Genomic DNA, 17,457 nt, shown 5'->3' with positions numbered 1-17,457 from the left:
CCATATTAGGGTTTTGAGTTCTAGGGTTAGAATCCATACACATTCTATCTCTATATTTCCCTCTTGTGTGTGTTTAATTGTGTCTGTGTCTTACTATTGCACACAAACACATAGTGTTTCTCCTTCCCTTGGTTTCTGAGGTTCCAAGAGGTTGTTCTTGGTGTTCTTGAGTGGTTTTGAGCTTGAAGAAGCAGCTGGTCCACCATTGTTGAAGAGGGTCTTCAAGGGTAACAATTTTGACTTTTTATTCCCCATTCTTGCATTGTATTTTTACCTATCTTAAAATCGTTTTTGAGCTTAGTGTATAATACAAAAAAGTTCTGTTTTTAGGCCCTCTAAATTGTTTGTTTAGAGTGTTTTGTGGTTTGGAGGTGTTTGACCCCTCTTAGGCCTTGAAAGGCTCCTTTTTGTGCTATTTTGTGCAAGTTTTTAGACTTTGGTGTTTGGGCCTCTTCACCACTGAAATCTTGAGGGATTTCAGTGGCGGAGATGGTGCCTTGAAGTCTCCAAAAGGGGAGGGTCACCCCCTCTCCTTGTTGCCCTTGAAAGGGACCCTTTTTGGCCTCTTGAGGGAGCATCATGTTAGAGTGTGTATTGATCATGTCTTGGCTGTTTTCCACGCTTATTATGCCATGATATAACCTTGTTGTGTGTTGGTTTTGGTACACCATGCATACTTAGCATACCTACCATGTAATGCCTTGTTATTGCCTTAATATGCTTTAGGTTGTTAGCCTTTGTTCAAGCATGTTTTAGGTCTAGTTTTGTGAAGCTTGTGTGCTTATTTTGTCATGCTAGAGGTCTGTCCATAGTTGTTTGGGTCGGCCATGGCATGCATTATATGCCCCCTTTGCATTTTGGCTTGTTGGCCTCAAGTGTGTGAGTATGTAGCATGCACTACTTGCTTTATTCTAATGATTTGGCATCATTTATAGCATAATTTCAGTCCCTTTGACATGCTTGAATGCTTGCTTTGGACACCTCTTTGAAGCTTTGGAAGCTTGACTTGCATGCTCCATGTTTTGGTCTTTGTGCATGCTTTTGGTTTTGAGCCATTTAGATGCCATCTAAGAGTCCCCTTTGCATGGCCTAGGTCTGCCTTGAACCTATTTTAAGTCCTCTTAGCCTTGTGAGGCTTGGTTGGCTTGGTCATGGTTCTAGCCCCTTTGACTTGCTTCAAGCACTTGGGCCATTTATTGCATGTTTAGTCTATTTTGTTTGTTTGGTTTGGCACCATCCTTACATGATTTTCAATGCTTACCTTGCATGCCATGTGTCCATGATTGCCTTCTTTCAAACGTGTTTGAGAGTGGTCCCATTTGTGCCTAAGTGTTGGCTCCTTTAACATGTGCATGTGTGCATGTGTTTAGTCCTTTATTTTGGTCATCTTGGCTACTGTTTTAGGCCTATTTAGAGTTGCCTAAATCATGTCTAAGTCCACCTTTTCATCGGTTTGCATTGCCTCATGTTTGCTTGTATGCTTGTATAAGTGTCTTGCCATGCCATGTTGCATCCTTAGCTTGTATGCCTAGGTTGCATGGTATCTTGTATGCATGTCTTGTTCCTTGACTTGGTGATAGGAATTGGGCCTTGGTTCGTTTGTTTGGTTTGCATTTCATTTGACATGAAAGTTGCACACTTGAGTCTTTGGGCCATCATGCATGGAAATGCGTGATTGGCGGTCCGAGAATCGAGACACATGTCCCTTTGAGTCATTAACATGATAAGGGACATGATTGGTGCATATATGCCTTGAATTGTATTGCCATGCAAGTTCTGTCCTCTGCTACTGTGAGTTGCAGGTTCTGCAGGCATTCTTTGCCGACTGGCAGTATACATTGCCGATCGGCAGTAAATCACCAGCCGATGGATTCATTTTGTGCCGGTGACCACAATTCACTGCCGGTGGTAATTCTACTCAGCCGGTGGTGATTCCCAGTATCCAGAAAGGCATCCTTGAGACTTTGGCAGTCTTCAGAGAGGCAGAGCAGGGAAAACAGAGGCGGACTATGCATGGCTGTGCACTTCCGAGCAGGACCCGAGCACGCGCTGCATCTGGCTCTCCTCCCGAGGCGGTTTACTGCTTTTCCTAGCTTAGTTAGTTTGTTAGCTGATTAGGCAATTTGCAATATTTAATTAGCTTGCGTAGTTAATTAATTTGTATTATTTATTTGGTCCCTCCGGGCGAGGGCAAATCTGTAATAAGTGTGTGTGAGTGGTGTGTATGTCTTCCAATCCCCACTTCTTTCTTCCCTTTTGTTTACCTGCTTATGATGGTAGACTAGGGCATATTTAATTAGCATACCTTATGCAATGCATGCGTGCATTCATACATTTGTCCCGCATACACCGGGCTCGGTACATCACGCTAACTGCATTTGTATTTCAGTTCCAAATTGAATACGTGCATTAAATTGGTTGCATTTCATATACCATCTTTAGGATAGCCGAGCCTATCTAATTGCATCTTGTATGTGCTGCATTAGTCAATTTAACATGAACTAGGATCACGCATGTTTGCTAACCAGTTTATTGTTTTGGCTTGGAGTACGATGTAAGTATTTATGCTTCAGCATCATCGCATGTGTGTGAATGCTATCATGACAGTATGCTTACCATGTGGCTAGTTGCTTATGTGATAAACTGTTTGAATGCCTGTGGGTGAAGGTTGGATTGTTTGAGTTGGGAAAACTCGTTGAAATCCGTATTTTAGACTACTTGCGAGTAGCAAATTCCAAAGTACTTTTTTTCTTGAGACAAACGGATATGCAATGCTTATTTCCAAATTAGGCAATTTAGTCTATACTTGTTTGCTGCGTGCATAACATAGTAACGCTAGGCTAATAATTGGTTTAAGAACACATAACGTTTTCAAAAACGGATATCATGGTTAGTAGAGGCCGATCTTCGGATCGGGCGAGAGGGGGTGCTCATAGCTGACCTTCCCCAATCGTACCCTAGCTCCCGAGCCGAGATAACTCCGGTGATGACGGACATGTGGCCTTTGGCACCGAGTCAGGGTTTCCTAAATTCCCCCATAAAAAATATTTAGGTGGCGACTCTATATCTGGCAAAGCAGTCCATGTTTGGCACTTCTTTTCAAAAAAAAAAGCTGTTTCTCAAAACGATTTGCCGGATTTGGACTCTTTGGTTCAGATTAAGAACCGTGACACAAAATCGAGTCCGAGCTGTAGTGAGGCCCACACGGGCGCGTCTACAGGTATCCAGTTTGATGCCTTTCCAGAACATGTTCGTCTTGCATTTAATGAATGGCAAGCAGCTTTCAGTCAACTTCCCGTAAATAAAGACATTTCTATGTCCAAATGCCTTATTCATTTTGTTATTCGCTTTGGCATTCCCTGGATATGGAAATGGGATTTTTAATGTGATTTCCAGAATAAAGTTCCCAGACTAAAACGTGTTTTCCTGTATAAATGGTGGATTAAAATGGATGATCAGAAACCTAAACAGGAATTACTCCAGAAAATTAAGGAGCATACGCAAGCCTGCTGGGATGCCTCTCCTAAGTCCATCCCAGCTCCTCCAGTAAATCCTTTTGTCCAAATCCAGCAAGAGTTTAGAGAAAAATTTCCAGACTTAACAGAAACCAAACTTGTCATTAAAAGCATGGATTATATGAAACAGCAATTTATCCAATCCATTGCTAGCAAAGACTCCAGCATGAAATCCACATCCAGCACCCAAAGTGAAGAAGATAGAGCTACAGCAGATCCATATGAAGAAGACAATACTTTTACTGTCTTGGCGGGTGAATCTCAGGATCCAGATGAAGACCCAACCGAACCAAATTATGGAGATATTTAGGATTCGGTTACAGAAATGATTGCCGACAAACTACTTCACGACAAAAGTAAAGGTAAAAGCAAAGCAACATGATTTAGCTAACTTTTGTCTGCCATCAACTTTCCAGCTCCACAAACGGCCAAACCACTTTCGGTGACCACTCAACAGACGCATCAATTTTTAAGAAAGCAGATTCCCATTATCTGCTGCCTTTCCAGCTGTCCCCCTTTGCCGACACTTGAAGATAAGAAGATAAGGATGCACGACTGCCCAACCATCCAGCACACGCCACCTGTCTTCGTTATCATAATCTTTTATAGTATAAATTGGTAGCCTCTGGTCTGTGGAAGGCACCACGAAATTTTATTTTCTAAGTTTGATATTCTCTCTCTCTCCCCCTCGTTCTAGTTTCAGGTTGTTTTCTCTTGTAAAAGTTTGAAGTATTATAATAAAAGCTTGCTATTTTGGTTGTAAGTATTCCTTTCCTGTCATGTATGTCTGTATATCAACTTGTTATCTATAATGACATTTTAAATATTTGGGAAAATCGAAAACGTAATATTGAATATTATATTGCTGTCACTCGTAATGATAATTGGGCTCAAGAACAATTAGAAGAGTGTAATAATAAAATTAATCAAGTCCAGACTTTAATTAACGAACAAATTTGCTTTTTAGCAAGGGCCAATCGGCCTTTTCCTCCTCCAGAATCTTAATTCATGGACTATATATGATATAATTAATTCTAAATAAAATAAAACTATTTGCTATGTTATTCCTGGATTTGTGCTATTGAGAGGTAGCATAGTGCGAGGTTGTGTGGGACGTCACCCAAGTCGCGTAGCTCCAGTGTCCGTCAAGCGGTTAGCGGTAAGGATCTTTTGCTAGCATAAGTCGTTGACAGACGTGCTCCGTCTACCCCTGTTAGAAAATCTGGAAGGGAATTAGTTTCACCTTTAATATATTCAATATCGAAATCAAAGACAGAAAGGGTTGCCTGCCAAGTAGCAAAAATTTGTCTTTGAGCTAAATTGGCAACATCTTTTTTAAAGATTTGTTTGGCGGCAGAACAATCAACACAAATTAAAAAATGTTGATTTAATAAATCATCCAGTTAATGTACTTTCCAGTAGTACTCGTTTACCTCCTGATCCCGACTCCTTTGATTCTATATCTCCTCAAGAGATTCTTGAAATCCAGCAAAATTTCCAACCTGATGATCGACCCTCCTCGGTTAACCGGGTCACTTATGGACAAAGTACCCCACGTTTATCCTTGTCCGCTCCTCACCGACATTATTATCCTCGGCCTAGTCCAATGGATCTTTTGTACGAAGAAGACTTTTTCCAGACCCAACACTCTTACCATAGTAATACCATTTATGAATGGAATATTAATGGTATTTCTGAATACCAGATTTATGAACTTCTTCATTAGATGCTCATGTTTGCCACTGTTTGCAAACAAAATAATAATTCTGACCATCAAGTTGCCCGCTATATTGTTAGTGGTTTTACCGGTGTTCTGAAAGGCTGGTGGGATAATATACTTACCCCTCATCAGTGTACAGAAATCCTTTCATCCACCCATCCTGTTATTGATACTGACGCCGTCGGTGCTAGCAGTGAAGTTGCTGTACAAGTCGAAGAAGAAGATGCTGTCTACACACTAATCAACACCATAATTACCCATTTCATTGGTCATGCTACAGGAATATCAAACCGTAACCGGGAACTTCTGATGAAATTGAGATGTCCTTCTTTATCCCATTTTCGATGGTATAAAGATATCTTCCTGATGAAAGTCATGCAGCGAGGTGACGGTAGTGCCGATCACTGGAAAGCTAAATTCATTGATGGACTTCCGACACTCTTTGCTGAATGAGTTCGTAAGAAATTAAGAGATGTCCATTGCTCGATAGACATACCTTATTACCAGTATACTTATGGCCAACTTATTAGTTTCGTCACTTCTGAAGGTCTTGCACTTTGTAACGACCTTAAGCTCCAGCAACAACTTAAACAACAGCATATTACAGGAAGAAAAGAATTAGGAGAATTCTGTGAACAATTTGCTTATGATCCTCCAGTACAATATCCCCATAAACAAAGAAAACATAAATATTATGCTAAACCTTATAAAAAACATAGGAAGTATTCCAAATCTAAGGTCCAAACACAACCTCAGACTTCTAAACATAAATATAAATCTAAAACTAAAGGAAAGTCGTTTCAGAAGAATAAATCCAGTATTAAATGTTATAAATGTGGACAGATTGGTCACTATGCTAATAAATGCCGAGTTAAAATCCAATCTAAGCTTAATGAATTAGCATTAGATGAAGACTTACAGCAAAAAATATTACAGTTAATCTCTGATTCTAGCTCATCATCAGGACCTTCTGATAACGAACTAGCAGCAATTTATTCAGATAGTTTAGATCCAGAAACTGATGAAAATCCAAAAAATGAACTTTGCCCATGTAAAACTACAGTAAACCAAGTTTCTGATGAAGTCAATTATTGGAAAGCTATCGTTGAAATGAATGGACTTAATATTGGTTCCAGTATTAATGTCCTTACTGATTCGCAGCAAAATCTTTTAGAAATTGCTGATGGAATCAAAGATCCAGCCACTAAATTAAAATTTCTTGAAATGTGCTATAATCAGAAGAAGGAAGAGGTACTTCCCCCTAAACATTACAGCATGAAAGAAGTTTTTAACCGTAGCCAGATAATGACATCTAGTTCAGAAAAAACCCATTACAGTTCAAGAGCTAAAAATGGAAATTAATGCTTTAAAAGTAGAAATTAAACATTTACAGAATTCCAATCTTGTTATTACTTCACAAATTAAGAAAATTAATAACCAATTACAGAATGAGAAAAGTAATAAAACAGAAATGTCTGAAATAGATCCAGATTATTTAATGTTATTAAATAGGATAACGTTTCAAAAATGGTATATCCGCATCACATTTATGATTCAACCCGATTACATTATTCGAGATGCAATTGCTTTGGTTGATAGTGGTGCAGATATGAATTGCATACAAGAAGGCTTGGTACCTACCAAGTATTTCCAGAAAACAAGCCAGTCACTTACCAGTGCTAGTGGTAACAGTTTGTATATTGATTACAAACTTCCAGAAGTCTTAATTTGTAATCAAGGATTATGTTTAAAAACCTCTTTTGTTTTAATTAAAAATATGGCACAAAACATAATTCTTGGTACTCCATTCCTGAACCTTTTAATGCCTATTACTAAAATTGATACAATAGGAATTCATACAACTCTTAATAATCAAAACATTGTTTTTGAATTTATCACTTCTCCTTGTACAAAAGAATTAGATCAAATTACTGATTTAGTTTCTTCAAAACAAAACCAGATAAATTTTCTCCAAAAGGAAGTTAGCTTTTTAACTACAGAACAAAGATTACAGCAATCATCTTTTCAGCAAAAAATTAAATTACTTGAAAAAGAATTTCAGGACGAAATTTGCAGTGATGTTCCTAATGCTTTTTGGGATCGCAAGAAACACATGGTTTCGTTGCCTTATGAGCCTACTTTTAATGAAAAGAAAATTCCTACGAAGGCTCGTCCCAGTCAAATGAAAAAAGAGTATATGGAACTTTGTAAAAATGAAATTAATACTCTTCTCCAGAAAAGATTGATTAGACCCAGTAGATCTCCTTGGAGTTGTACTGCTTTCTATGTAAATAAAAATGCAGAAATTGAACGTGGTGTTCCTAGGTTAGTAATTAATTACAAACCTTTGAATGAAGCCTTACAGTGGATTAGATATCCAGTACCAAATAAAAAAGGATTTGTTAGATAGATTACAGGATGCAGTAATATTTTCTAAATTTGACATGAAGTCAGGATATTGGCAGGTTCAAATTGTAGAAAATGATCGATATAAAACTGCTTTTACAGTAACTTTTGGGCATTTTGAATGGAATGTAATGCCATTTGGATTAAAGAATGCACCATCCGAATTCCAGCATATTATGAATGATATTTTTAATCCTTATACAGAATTTGCCATATGTTATATAGATGATGTTCTAATTTTTTCATCTTCAATAGATCAACATATGAAACATCTCAACATTTTTAAGCATGTTATTTCCAGAAATGGTCTTGTTGTTTCTGCTCCTAAAATGCAACTTTTCCAGACAACTGTTAGAATCAAAGGAGTCGGGATCAGGAGGTAAACGAGTACTACTGGAAAGTACATTGACTTGCGACGTGGTTGTCGGAGGTGATTCACTGAGATTGAGATTTTTAATACGGGAAAGGAGGGTTTCCATAAACTCAGAATCTTCCTTAGATTTTAATTTAAAATCGCGAAGGACTGGAGTTGGTTTAATCAGAACTGGTTCAATGTTAGCAGGTGGTTTGGGTTCTACTTTGTAGCTTTTCTTAACATGGGATACCATTTCTTCAATGCGTGTAAGCTGCTTCCCGGCTGTTTGACAGAAAAGATTCGTGTAATTATTTTGTTTGAAAACAGGAATTATGTCTTGGATATGGACTGGATCTTTATATTGGCTTCGATGTGGCATGTCTGTATAAGCTGCAATAGTCATAGGCTTGGTATTTGGTCCTGTAGGTTGGAGTTCTAAAAGTTGGGTAGGAGGCTGAATAGTAACAATTTCTCTACCGTCAGTGGTAACCCATTTCTGCTGAATGCCTTCGAGAATATTAAGTTGAGAAGTTGGAGGATAAATATTCTGGACATACCATAATGGAAAAGGAAATAAAACTTGGATTTCCTCAAGATAAGAATAATACTGAATTTTATACTCCTGTATTTGTTCCTTACTATGGACAGCGAAATACCATTTTCTAAAGTCTGAATACTGATCCTGGAAAAGATTCTGGTTTAGAATCTTACGATTTTCACTTCCTGGCGCAAAATCCATCTAAAGTCTGAAATCCATATCACTGGCTGTAGGGCTGTATTGTCCTTTACTGGATCCTCTAGGAATAGGGTAAATATTTGGAGGTATAGGTGGTTCATAAACTCCATGAGGTATCTGTTGGTTGGAATACTGGACACCGCGAACTATGGGGTCTTGATCAGATTCCTGAGGTTCATCAGAATTAGGTCTAGAATAAGATCTAAAAGGTTATCCCTGAAATATGGCATCTGGAGGTTCAAAATAAGATTGTCTTGAGGATTCTGGATAATCAACTTTGTAAGGTTGATGAGAAGGGGCAGTTCTAAAACTTGCAGATGACATACTTCTGGCTAATTGGATAGGAGGTCTCTGGAATTGAAGGTAAACATTACCTTGATGGGTCTGAATTATATCATCTAAATTGTGTCGAATAATTGGTCTGGTAGGGACAGCATTAGTTATCTTCCATCTTTCTGGAAAAGAAAATTTTTCCCATTCAATTATCTTAGGAACTGCAACTTGGCTACTGTAAAGATTAGTGTCGATTAACACAGTTTGTCCATCAATACTTTTCTTTCTAACATAAGGATTCAAAGTAGATAATACTTTTAAACAAATTCGGGATATTACTGAAAAAGGTGGAGATCCGGGAAGGTACTCATAACCATGAGTAAGAATTCTGAATTCTAAAACTTTTGATAAGTTTTGGTCAGAAAGGGCAATACTGAAATTGGGATATATATCAAAATATACTGGACCATGGGCTAAACTGGTTTCCATAGCACCCATAAGTGATGCTCGCCAATTGGTACACCTACCATCTCGTAGAGTACACTGCATGCTGGTGTTTTGACCTAAAGGAGTCAAGGGTTTTAAAGCGATCTGGACAAGCCCTATGTGAATATATTTATAATCTTTGAAAAAGGGCATAAGATCCTGGACACTTAGTAAATACATTAAAGTATCATTATTATTTACTGGAGCTGCATGTTCAAAGGTTTTAATAATCTTTTTACTGAAAAAATTTAAAGTACCAATTTTATAAATGGCCTTTGGATCTACTTTCGGGATTGTCCACTTGTCAAGGGCTTCTTTGACTTCCTGGTATGCTACAAGCTCTCTAGCTTCTGAAGTAGAGGCTTCTGTTTCAGCTACTGTAGGGGCTACTGTTGTCACACCCCAAATCCGGGCATGACCGGCCGTGGCCCACAGGGACTTAGCCCAAGGCACACGTAAGCCTAAACACGAATCCAATCACATTGAACAACTGAACAATAGTCCAATAATAAATAACCAAAACTCAATCCAGACATGCCACAATTATAAACGGCAAAATCAACCGTAATCAAAAGCCATCCAAACTTATGGGATATAAACAACCCACATATCAAAAATAATCCTAAATGAACTTCGATAAGAATAAATATGAATATGCACAAACTTGACATAACACTCTAAACTAAAGGAATGCCCTAGAGGTCCATGCAATTGAGTCCCCGCTATGCCATGAGTCCACTCTAAGTCCTTCTAACACCTGGAAATGGTAAACAACTAAGTCAGCTGATAGCTCAGTGAGTAGCAACATGGATAGTAAATACAATTTTGAAAACAGGGTTCAATTCCAAAATAAGATATATATATCACAGAAACTAGATTGGCATACAGTTTGGTAAATACAATCTGTTTCAAAAAGAAGGTTCCACAATTCAACACTTAAAATACTCATGTCTCGCAAGAACATGATAAACGACATTTTTCACTTAAAACAGATTATAACATGAACACCAATAATTTTCTGGGTACCAATAAAAACAAATAATCTGCCACACAGTTCTCAAGGCTGTAAGCCCCGCTGGATCCAATACCGAACTAAGAGTCATCCTCAGGGTGGCACCTGGGCCTTTTCTCAAAGACGATCCGATTGAAGGTCACCTAGTTATTTTTAAAGGTCTTTTCCTTACAATCGTTGAGCACTAGAGTCATCACGGCCCAACCCGGATCTGTTCCCTAGTGGCCAGAGTCACCACACACAGTGGAATAATTTCCCTGGACTAAATACACACATGGTCCCAATAATCAATACACATCAGTTTTCGCAAAACATGGTGGTTCATCATTATAAACATGAGTCCAAAACAAATAGTTTACAGTATGCCAAGTTCACACATGTTTCAGAAATAATTTGATTCAATTGATAATATAATAATTTATCAAAACAGTTTAATCATGAAACAACAATTTAATTTTCCAACAGTTCAGGGTAGGGGAACATTTATAAAAATACGTAGCATGAAACTACTCACCTGGAACGAAATAATGTAATCCTCGAATAGAGTATGAAAGTCCAACTAGTGCCCTGAACCAATATGAAAACTACACGTCACTGCTAATTTAAAAATACTAAAGAATACGAACTGAGTAACCCCAAACTAAAGCGCACTAACACGGCTCAACCCAACTCACCGTTACTCTTAAATATTACCTAAGTTCATGTTCTTCAAGGTCTAAAATCACCCAAGACATAGGTTCCGATCGAAACTTAACTAAAAATAACTTTAAGATAAAACAGTGTTTTAAACTAGTTTTCCCAATCTATTCGCTAACTTTGAAAATTACAAAACCCACTCCACGCTATTCGAAAAATTCCAATAACCTCCAGATATGATCTAATATATCCTAAGTTTCAAACCCAATTGGTTTCACTTGATTTGCTTATCAAAATAATTATCTACAATTTATTATATCCAAACAGGTTGTTTTCTGCAGCACTTTAAAGAAATTGACGGTTCTCTTAATATACACGAGCAATCAATGCAAGGCCAAAAACTTATGAAACTAGACTTGTAACCGGTTCTAATGACACTAATTTGATAATTTTTGGATTTATACCCAAAGAGAACAACAATCCCGAATTTACTGTTTCGGACTGGTTTCCTGGACAGATTTGAATACCTCAATTTATATGGATTTCGACTCCCAAAAATTATGAAAAAATTCAGATATGCAATTAAATGTGTAATTGATCTACTGTAAAAATTTCAGATTAAAATTCATCCGTTTGATATGGTTTCTTGATTTTTAAAGTTAGCGATTATGTGCAGAATTTTTTGGACTAAGATTCACACCGATTCTTTATACATGAATTTAACTCCTTAGATTTCTTAACAGCATATATATATACACAAAATACATACACCTACAATCTCTCCATCAATGAATTAAATAACAATATTATTAGGATAAAGAACAAAGAAAGAAGAGAAGAAAACCTAGGAAGCCACACAGCACAACACACCCAAAGCTTTCCTTCTTGGCTACAACAATAATCTTGATGATTGAAAAACCCCTCTCTTTTCTTCATAAACCCACGGCTGCTAGGGCTGCTAGTGTTGTGGAAAACAATTATAACAAGAGTTAGGGTTTGTGTTTATTTTATTTTATACTAGTGGTGGGCACACTTAGGTCAAATAGATAGATAAATATACAAAATACATATATAAGTTACATGCAATTCAAATGGTAAGTCTAACTTATTAATTTTGTGGTCTAGAGTTCAAGTCACACCCTCTTCTCTATTTTTTTTTTTTAATAATAAATCTTGCTTCTCAATCAATGACTTTCACCATAAATTTATTTTAGGTTTAAAATTAATTAAAAGATCCTCCAATAATATTTAATTTGCACTTAAAGATTCATAATAAAATATTTGAGATTGTAAAATTATTATTTAATTATTTACTTAATTTTTATATTCGGGTTCTCACAACTGTATTTTCCTCTATAGGAACAGTACTCATTTCGATGTATATGACTATATATGAATAATTAATAGTGAATAAAACAAACTATTCAAAACGTTAAACATGGCTCTGATACCAATAAGATGTGCTTACACAGGGGTAGACGGAGCACGTCTGTCAACGACTTATGCTACCAAAAGATCCTTACCGCTAACCGCTTGACGGACACTGGAGCTACGCGACTTGGGTGACGTTCCACTCAGCCTCGCACTGTGCTACCTCTCAATAGCACAAATCCAGGAATAACATAGCAAATAGTTTTATTTTATTTAGAATTAATTATATCATATATAGTCCATGAATTAAGATTCTGGAGGAGGAAAAGGCCGATTGGCCCTTGCTAAAAAGCAAATTTGTTCGTTAATTAAAGTTTGGACTTGATTAATTTTATTATTACACTCTTCTAATTGTTCTTGAGCCCAATTATCATTACGAGTGACAGCAATATAATATTCAATATTACGTTTTCGATTTTCCCAAATATTTAAAATATCATTATAGATAACAAGTTGATATACAGACATACATGACAGGAAAGGAATACTTACAACCAAAACAGCAAGCTTTTATTATAATACTTCAAACTTTTACAAGAGAAAACTACCTGAAACTAGAACGAGGGGGAGAGAGAGAGAATATCAAACTTAGAAAATAAAATTTCGTGGTGCCTTCCACAGACCAGAGGCTACCAATTTATACTATAAAAGATTATGATAACGAAGACAGGTGGCGTATGCTGGATGGTTGGGCAGTCGTGCATCCTTATCTTCTTATCTTCAAGTGTCGGCAAAGGGGGACAGCTGGAAAGGCAGCAGATAATGGGAATCTGCTTTCTTAAAAATTGATGCGTCTGTTGAGTGGTCACCGAAAGTGGTTTGGCCGTTTGTGGAGCTGGAAAGTTGATGGCAGACAAAAGTTAGCTAAATCATGTTGCTTTTCTTTTACCTTTACTTTTGTCGTGAAGTAGTTTGTCGGCAATCATTTCTGTAACCGAATCCCAAATATCTCCATAATTTGGTTCGGTTGGGTCTTCATCCGGATCCTGAGATGCACCCGCCAGGACAGTAAAAGTATTGTCTTCTGCATATGGATCTGCTGTAGCTCTATCTTCTTCACTTTGGGTGCTGGATGTGGATTTCATGCTGGAGTCTTTGCTAGCAATGGATTGGATAAATTGCTGTTTCATATAATCCATGCTTTTAATGACAAGTTCGGTTTCTGTTAAGTCTGGAAATTTTTCTCTAAGCTCTTGCTGGATTTGGACAAAAGGATTTACTGGAGGAGCTGGGATGGACTTAGGAGAGGCATCCCAGCAGGCTTGCGTATGCTCCTTAATTTTCTGGAGTAATTCCTGTTTAGGTTTCTGATCATCCATTTTAATCCACCATTTATACAGGAAAACGCGTTTTAGTCTGGGAACTTTATTCTGGAAATCACATTTAAAATCCCATTTCCATATCCAGGGAATGCCAAAGTGAATAACAAAATGAATAAGGCATTTGGACATAGAAATGTCTTTATTTATGGGAAGTTGACGGAAAGCTGCTTGCCATTCATTAAATGCAGGACGAACATGTTCTGGAAAGGCATCAAGCTGGATACCACATTTATCCCACCAAATGAGAAACCAATTGGGGAGATCATTTTTAAGAACGTCGGGAAGAACACGAAAGAACCAAGAATGGCTGCGCGGGGGATTCATATAATAAAATGCTTGAGAAAAAGCATCGATATAATCCCAATAGCTGTATCTGGGTTCCTTAGAACAGATATCAAGAGTTCTGGTAACATGGGGATGCATACCCCAAGCCTGGATAGGCACAATATTCTGGATAGTAGCCTTACTGTAATTAATAGGACTAGCAGTCCGATTAGGATCAGCTAAATGATGCTGGAATTGTACCGAGGCAAGTTCTGTAAGAATTTGCTCGTACACATATCTGTATTGGTCAAAACGCGGGGGAGCATTTTGAGTGGCGAGATAACGGCGTTTTATCTCCCAAGGATCAACCATCCACTGGACATCAGAAGAGTCAATGTAAAAGACAGTTTCTTCACGGATAGTATTCTGGATATAAGCTGTTTCTGGAGTAAGGAGGACATCTTTAGCAGACTTGCTAGAAGATTCCCCTGGATTACTAGAATGGCCAAATAATGGCGGGAATTCTGTATGATAGGGGTTAGAACCCCTTCCACGGCCCCGACGGGCGGAGCCTCTGCTTCTACCCTGCATGCGATTTCTGCAAATATTCACGAGTTAGAAAATCTGGAAGGGAATTAGTTTCACCTTTAATATATTCAATATCGAAATCAAAGACAGAAAGGGTTGCCTGCCAAGTAGCAAAAATTTGTCTTTGAGCTAAATTGGCAACATCTTTTTTAAAGATTTGTTTGGCGGCAGAACAATCAACATGAATTAAAAAATGTTGATTTAATAAATCATCCTGAAATTTTAAAACACATTTAATGATGGCTAAACATTCTTTTTTTATTGTGGGATAACGTTTAGCAGCATCATGCCAAATACGTGACTGAAAACGTAAAAGTTCTTCTTTATTAGTATTTGGATTAAATTGTTTTAATATACCACCAAACCCTAAGTCTGAGGCATCAGTCTCAACAATCTTTTTCCATGCGGGATGTGGTAAACATAAACAAGGTAAAGTTTGCACCCTAGCCTTAATTTTCTTAACAGCAGCAGTATGTTCTGGACCCCAAACAGGAGGGTTTTTTCTAAGACGGCTGTATAGAATGGCTGCATCAGTAGCAAGATTAGGATAATAGTCATGAATATAATTTAAACTACCTAAAAATCTCTGTAATTGTGTTTTATCTTTTATTTCATCTGGAAATTTGGAAGCAAATTCCATACTGCGATTAATAGGAATAATTGTTCCATTATGAATATTATGTCCTAAAAATCTAACAGTTGTCTGGAAAAGTTGCATTTTAGGAGCAGAAACAACAAGACCATTTCTGGAAATAACATGCTTAAAAATGTTGAGATGTTTCATATGTTGATCTATTGAAGATGAAAAAATTAGAACATCATCTATATAACATATGGCAAATTCTGTATAAGGATTAAAAATATCATTCATAATATGCTGGAATTCGGATGGTGCATTCTTTAATCCAAATGGCATTACATTCCATTCAAAATGCCCAAAAGGTACTGTAAAAGCAGTTTTATATTGATCATTTTCTACAATTTGAACCTGCCAATATCCTGACTTCATGTCAAATTTAGAAAATATTACTGCATCCTGTAATCTATCTAACAAATCCTTTTTTATTTGGTACTGGATATCTAATCCACTGTAAGGCTTCATTCAAAGGTTTGTAATTAATTACTAACCTAGGAACACCACGTTCAATTTCTGCATTTGTATTTACATAGAAAGTAGTACAACTCCAAGGAGATCTACTGGGTCTAATCAATCTTTTCTGGAGAAGAGTATTAATTTCATTTTTACAAAGTTCCATATACTCTTTTTTCATTTGACTGGGACGAGCCTTCGTAGGAATTTTCTTTTCATTAAAAGTAGGCTCATAAGGCAACGAAACCATGTGTTTCTTGCGATCCCAAAAAGCATTAGGAACATCACTGCAAATTTCGTCCTGAAATTCTTTTTCAAGTAATTTAATTTTTTGCTGAAAAGATGATTGCTGTAATCTTTGTTCTGTAGTTAAAAAGCTAACTTCCTTTTGGAGAAAATTTATCTGGTTTTGTTTTGAAGAAACTAAATCAGTAATTTGATCTAATTCTTTTGTACAAGGAGAAGTGATAAATTCAAAAACAATGTTTTGATTATTAAGAGTTGTATGAATTCCTATTGTATCAATTTTAGTAATAGGCATTAAAAGGTTCAGGAATGGAGTACCAAGAATTATGTTTTGTGCCATATTTTTAATTAAAACAAAAGAGGTTTTTAAACATAATCCTTGATTACAAATTAAGACTTCTGGAAGTTTGTAATCAATATACAAACTGTTACCACTAGCACTGGTAAGTGACTGGCTTGTTTTCTGGAAATACTTGGTAGGTACCAAGCCTCCTTGTATGCAATTCATATCTGCACCACTATCAACCAAAGCAATTGCATCTCGAATAATGTAATCGGGTTGAATCATAAATGTGATGCGGATATACCATTTTTGAAACGTTATCCTATTTAATAACATTAAATAATCTGGATCTATTTCAGACATTTCTGTTTTATTACTTTTCTCATTCTGTAATTGGTTATTAATTTTCTTAATTTGTGAAGTAATAACAAGATTGGAATTCTGTAAATGTTTAATTTCTACTTTTAAAGCATTAATTTCCATTTTTAGCTCTTGAACTGTAATGGGTTTTTCTGAACTAGATGTCATTATCTGGCTACGGTTAAAAACTTCTTTCATGCTGTAATGTTTAGGGGGAAGTACCTCTTCCTTCTTCTGATTATAGCACATTTCAAGAAATTTTAATTTAGTGGCTGGATCTTTGATTCCATCAGCAATTTCTAAAAGATTTTGCTGCGAATCAGTAAGGACATTAATACTGGAACCAATATTAAGTCCATTCATTTCAACGATAGCTTTCCAATAATTGACTTCATCAGAAACTTGGTTTACTGTAGTTTTACATGGGCAAAGTTCATTTTTTGGATTTTCATCAGTTTCTGGATCTAAACTATCTGAATAAATTGCTGCTAGTTCGTTATCAGAAGGTCCTGATGATGAGCTAGAATCAGAGATTAACTGTAATATTTTTTGCTGTAAGTCTTCATCTAATGCTAATTCATTAAGCTTAGATTAGATTTTAACTCGGCATTTATTAGCATAGTGACCAATCTGTCCACATTTATAACATTTAATACTGGATTTATTCTTCTGAAACGACTTTCCTTTAGTTTTAGATTTATATTTATGTTTAGAAGTCTGAGGTTGTGTTTGGA

The 17,457-nt window shown here is 36.7% G+C and overlaps 2 protein-coding genes across 2 annotated transcripts; one reads left to right on the top strand and one right to left on the bottom strand.

The window, feature by feature from the left end:
* Positions 1-3,840: 3,840 nt before the first annotated feature.
* Positions 3,841-7,713, top strand: LOC145805787 (uncharacterized). The gene is made up of 7 exons (XM_082900999.1): positions 3,841-3,877; positions 4,919-5,046; positions 5,242-5,626; positions 5,783-5,892; positions 6,079-6,486; positions 7,298-7,560; positions 7,701-7,713. Exons 1-7 carry the CDS (start codon positions 3,841-3,843, stop codon positions 7,711-7,713), a joined length of 1,344 nt encoding a protein of 447 aa, XP_082757125.1.
* A 7,255-nt stretch (positions 7,714-14,968) lies between these two features.
* Positions 14,969-16,743, bottom strand: LOC145806071 (uncharacterized). Its single transcript, XM_082901728.1, has one exon. It carries the CDS (start codon positions 16,724-16,726, stop codon positions 15,788-15,790), a length of 939 nt encoding a protein of 312 aa, XP_082757854.1. The 5' UTR covers positions 16,727-16,743; the 3' UTR covers positions 14,969-15,787.
* Between the last annotated feature and the right edge of the window lie 714 nt (positions 16,744-17,457).

Source organism: Camellia sinensis, chromosome 13 (genome assembly GCF_055761805.1).
Source record: "Camellia sinensis isolate YWXY chromosome 13, ASM5576180v1, whole genome shotgun sequence".
Taxonomy (NCBI): Eukaryota; Viridiplantae; Streptophyta; class Magnoliopsida; order Ericales; family Theaceae; genus Camellia; species Camellia sinensis.
Note: the sequence above shows the minus strand (reverse complement) of the source record. Positions and strands in the feature narration are given on the sequence as shown.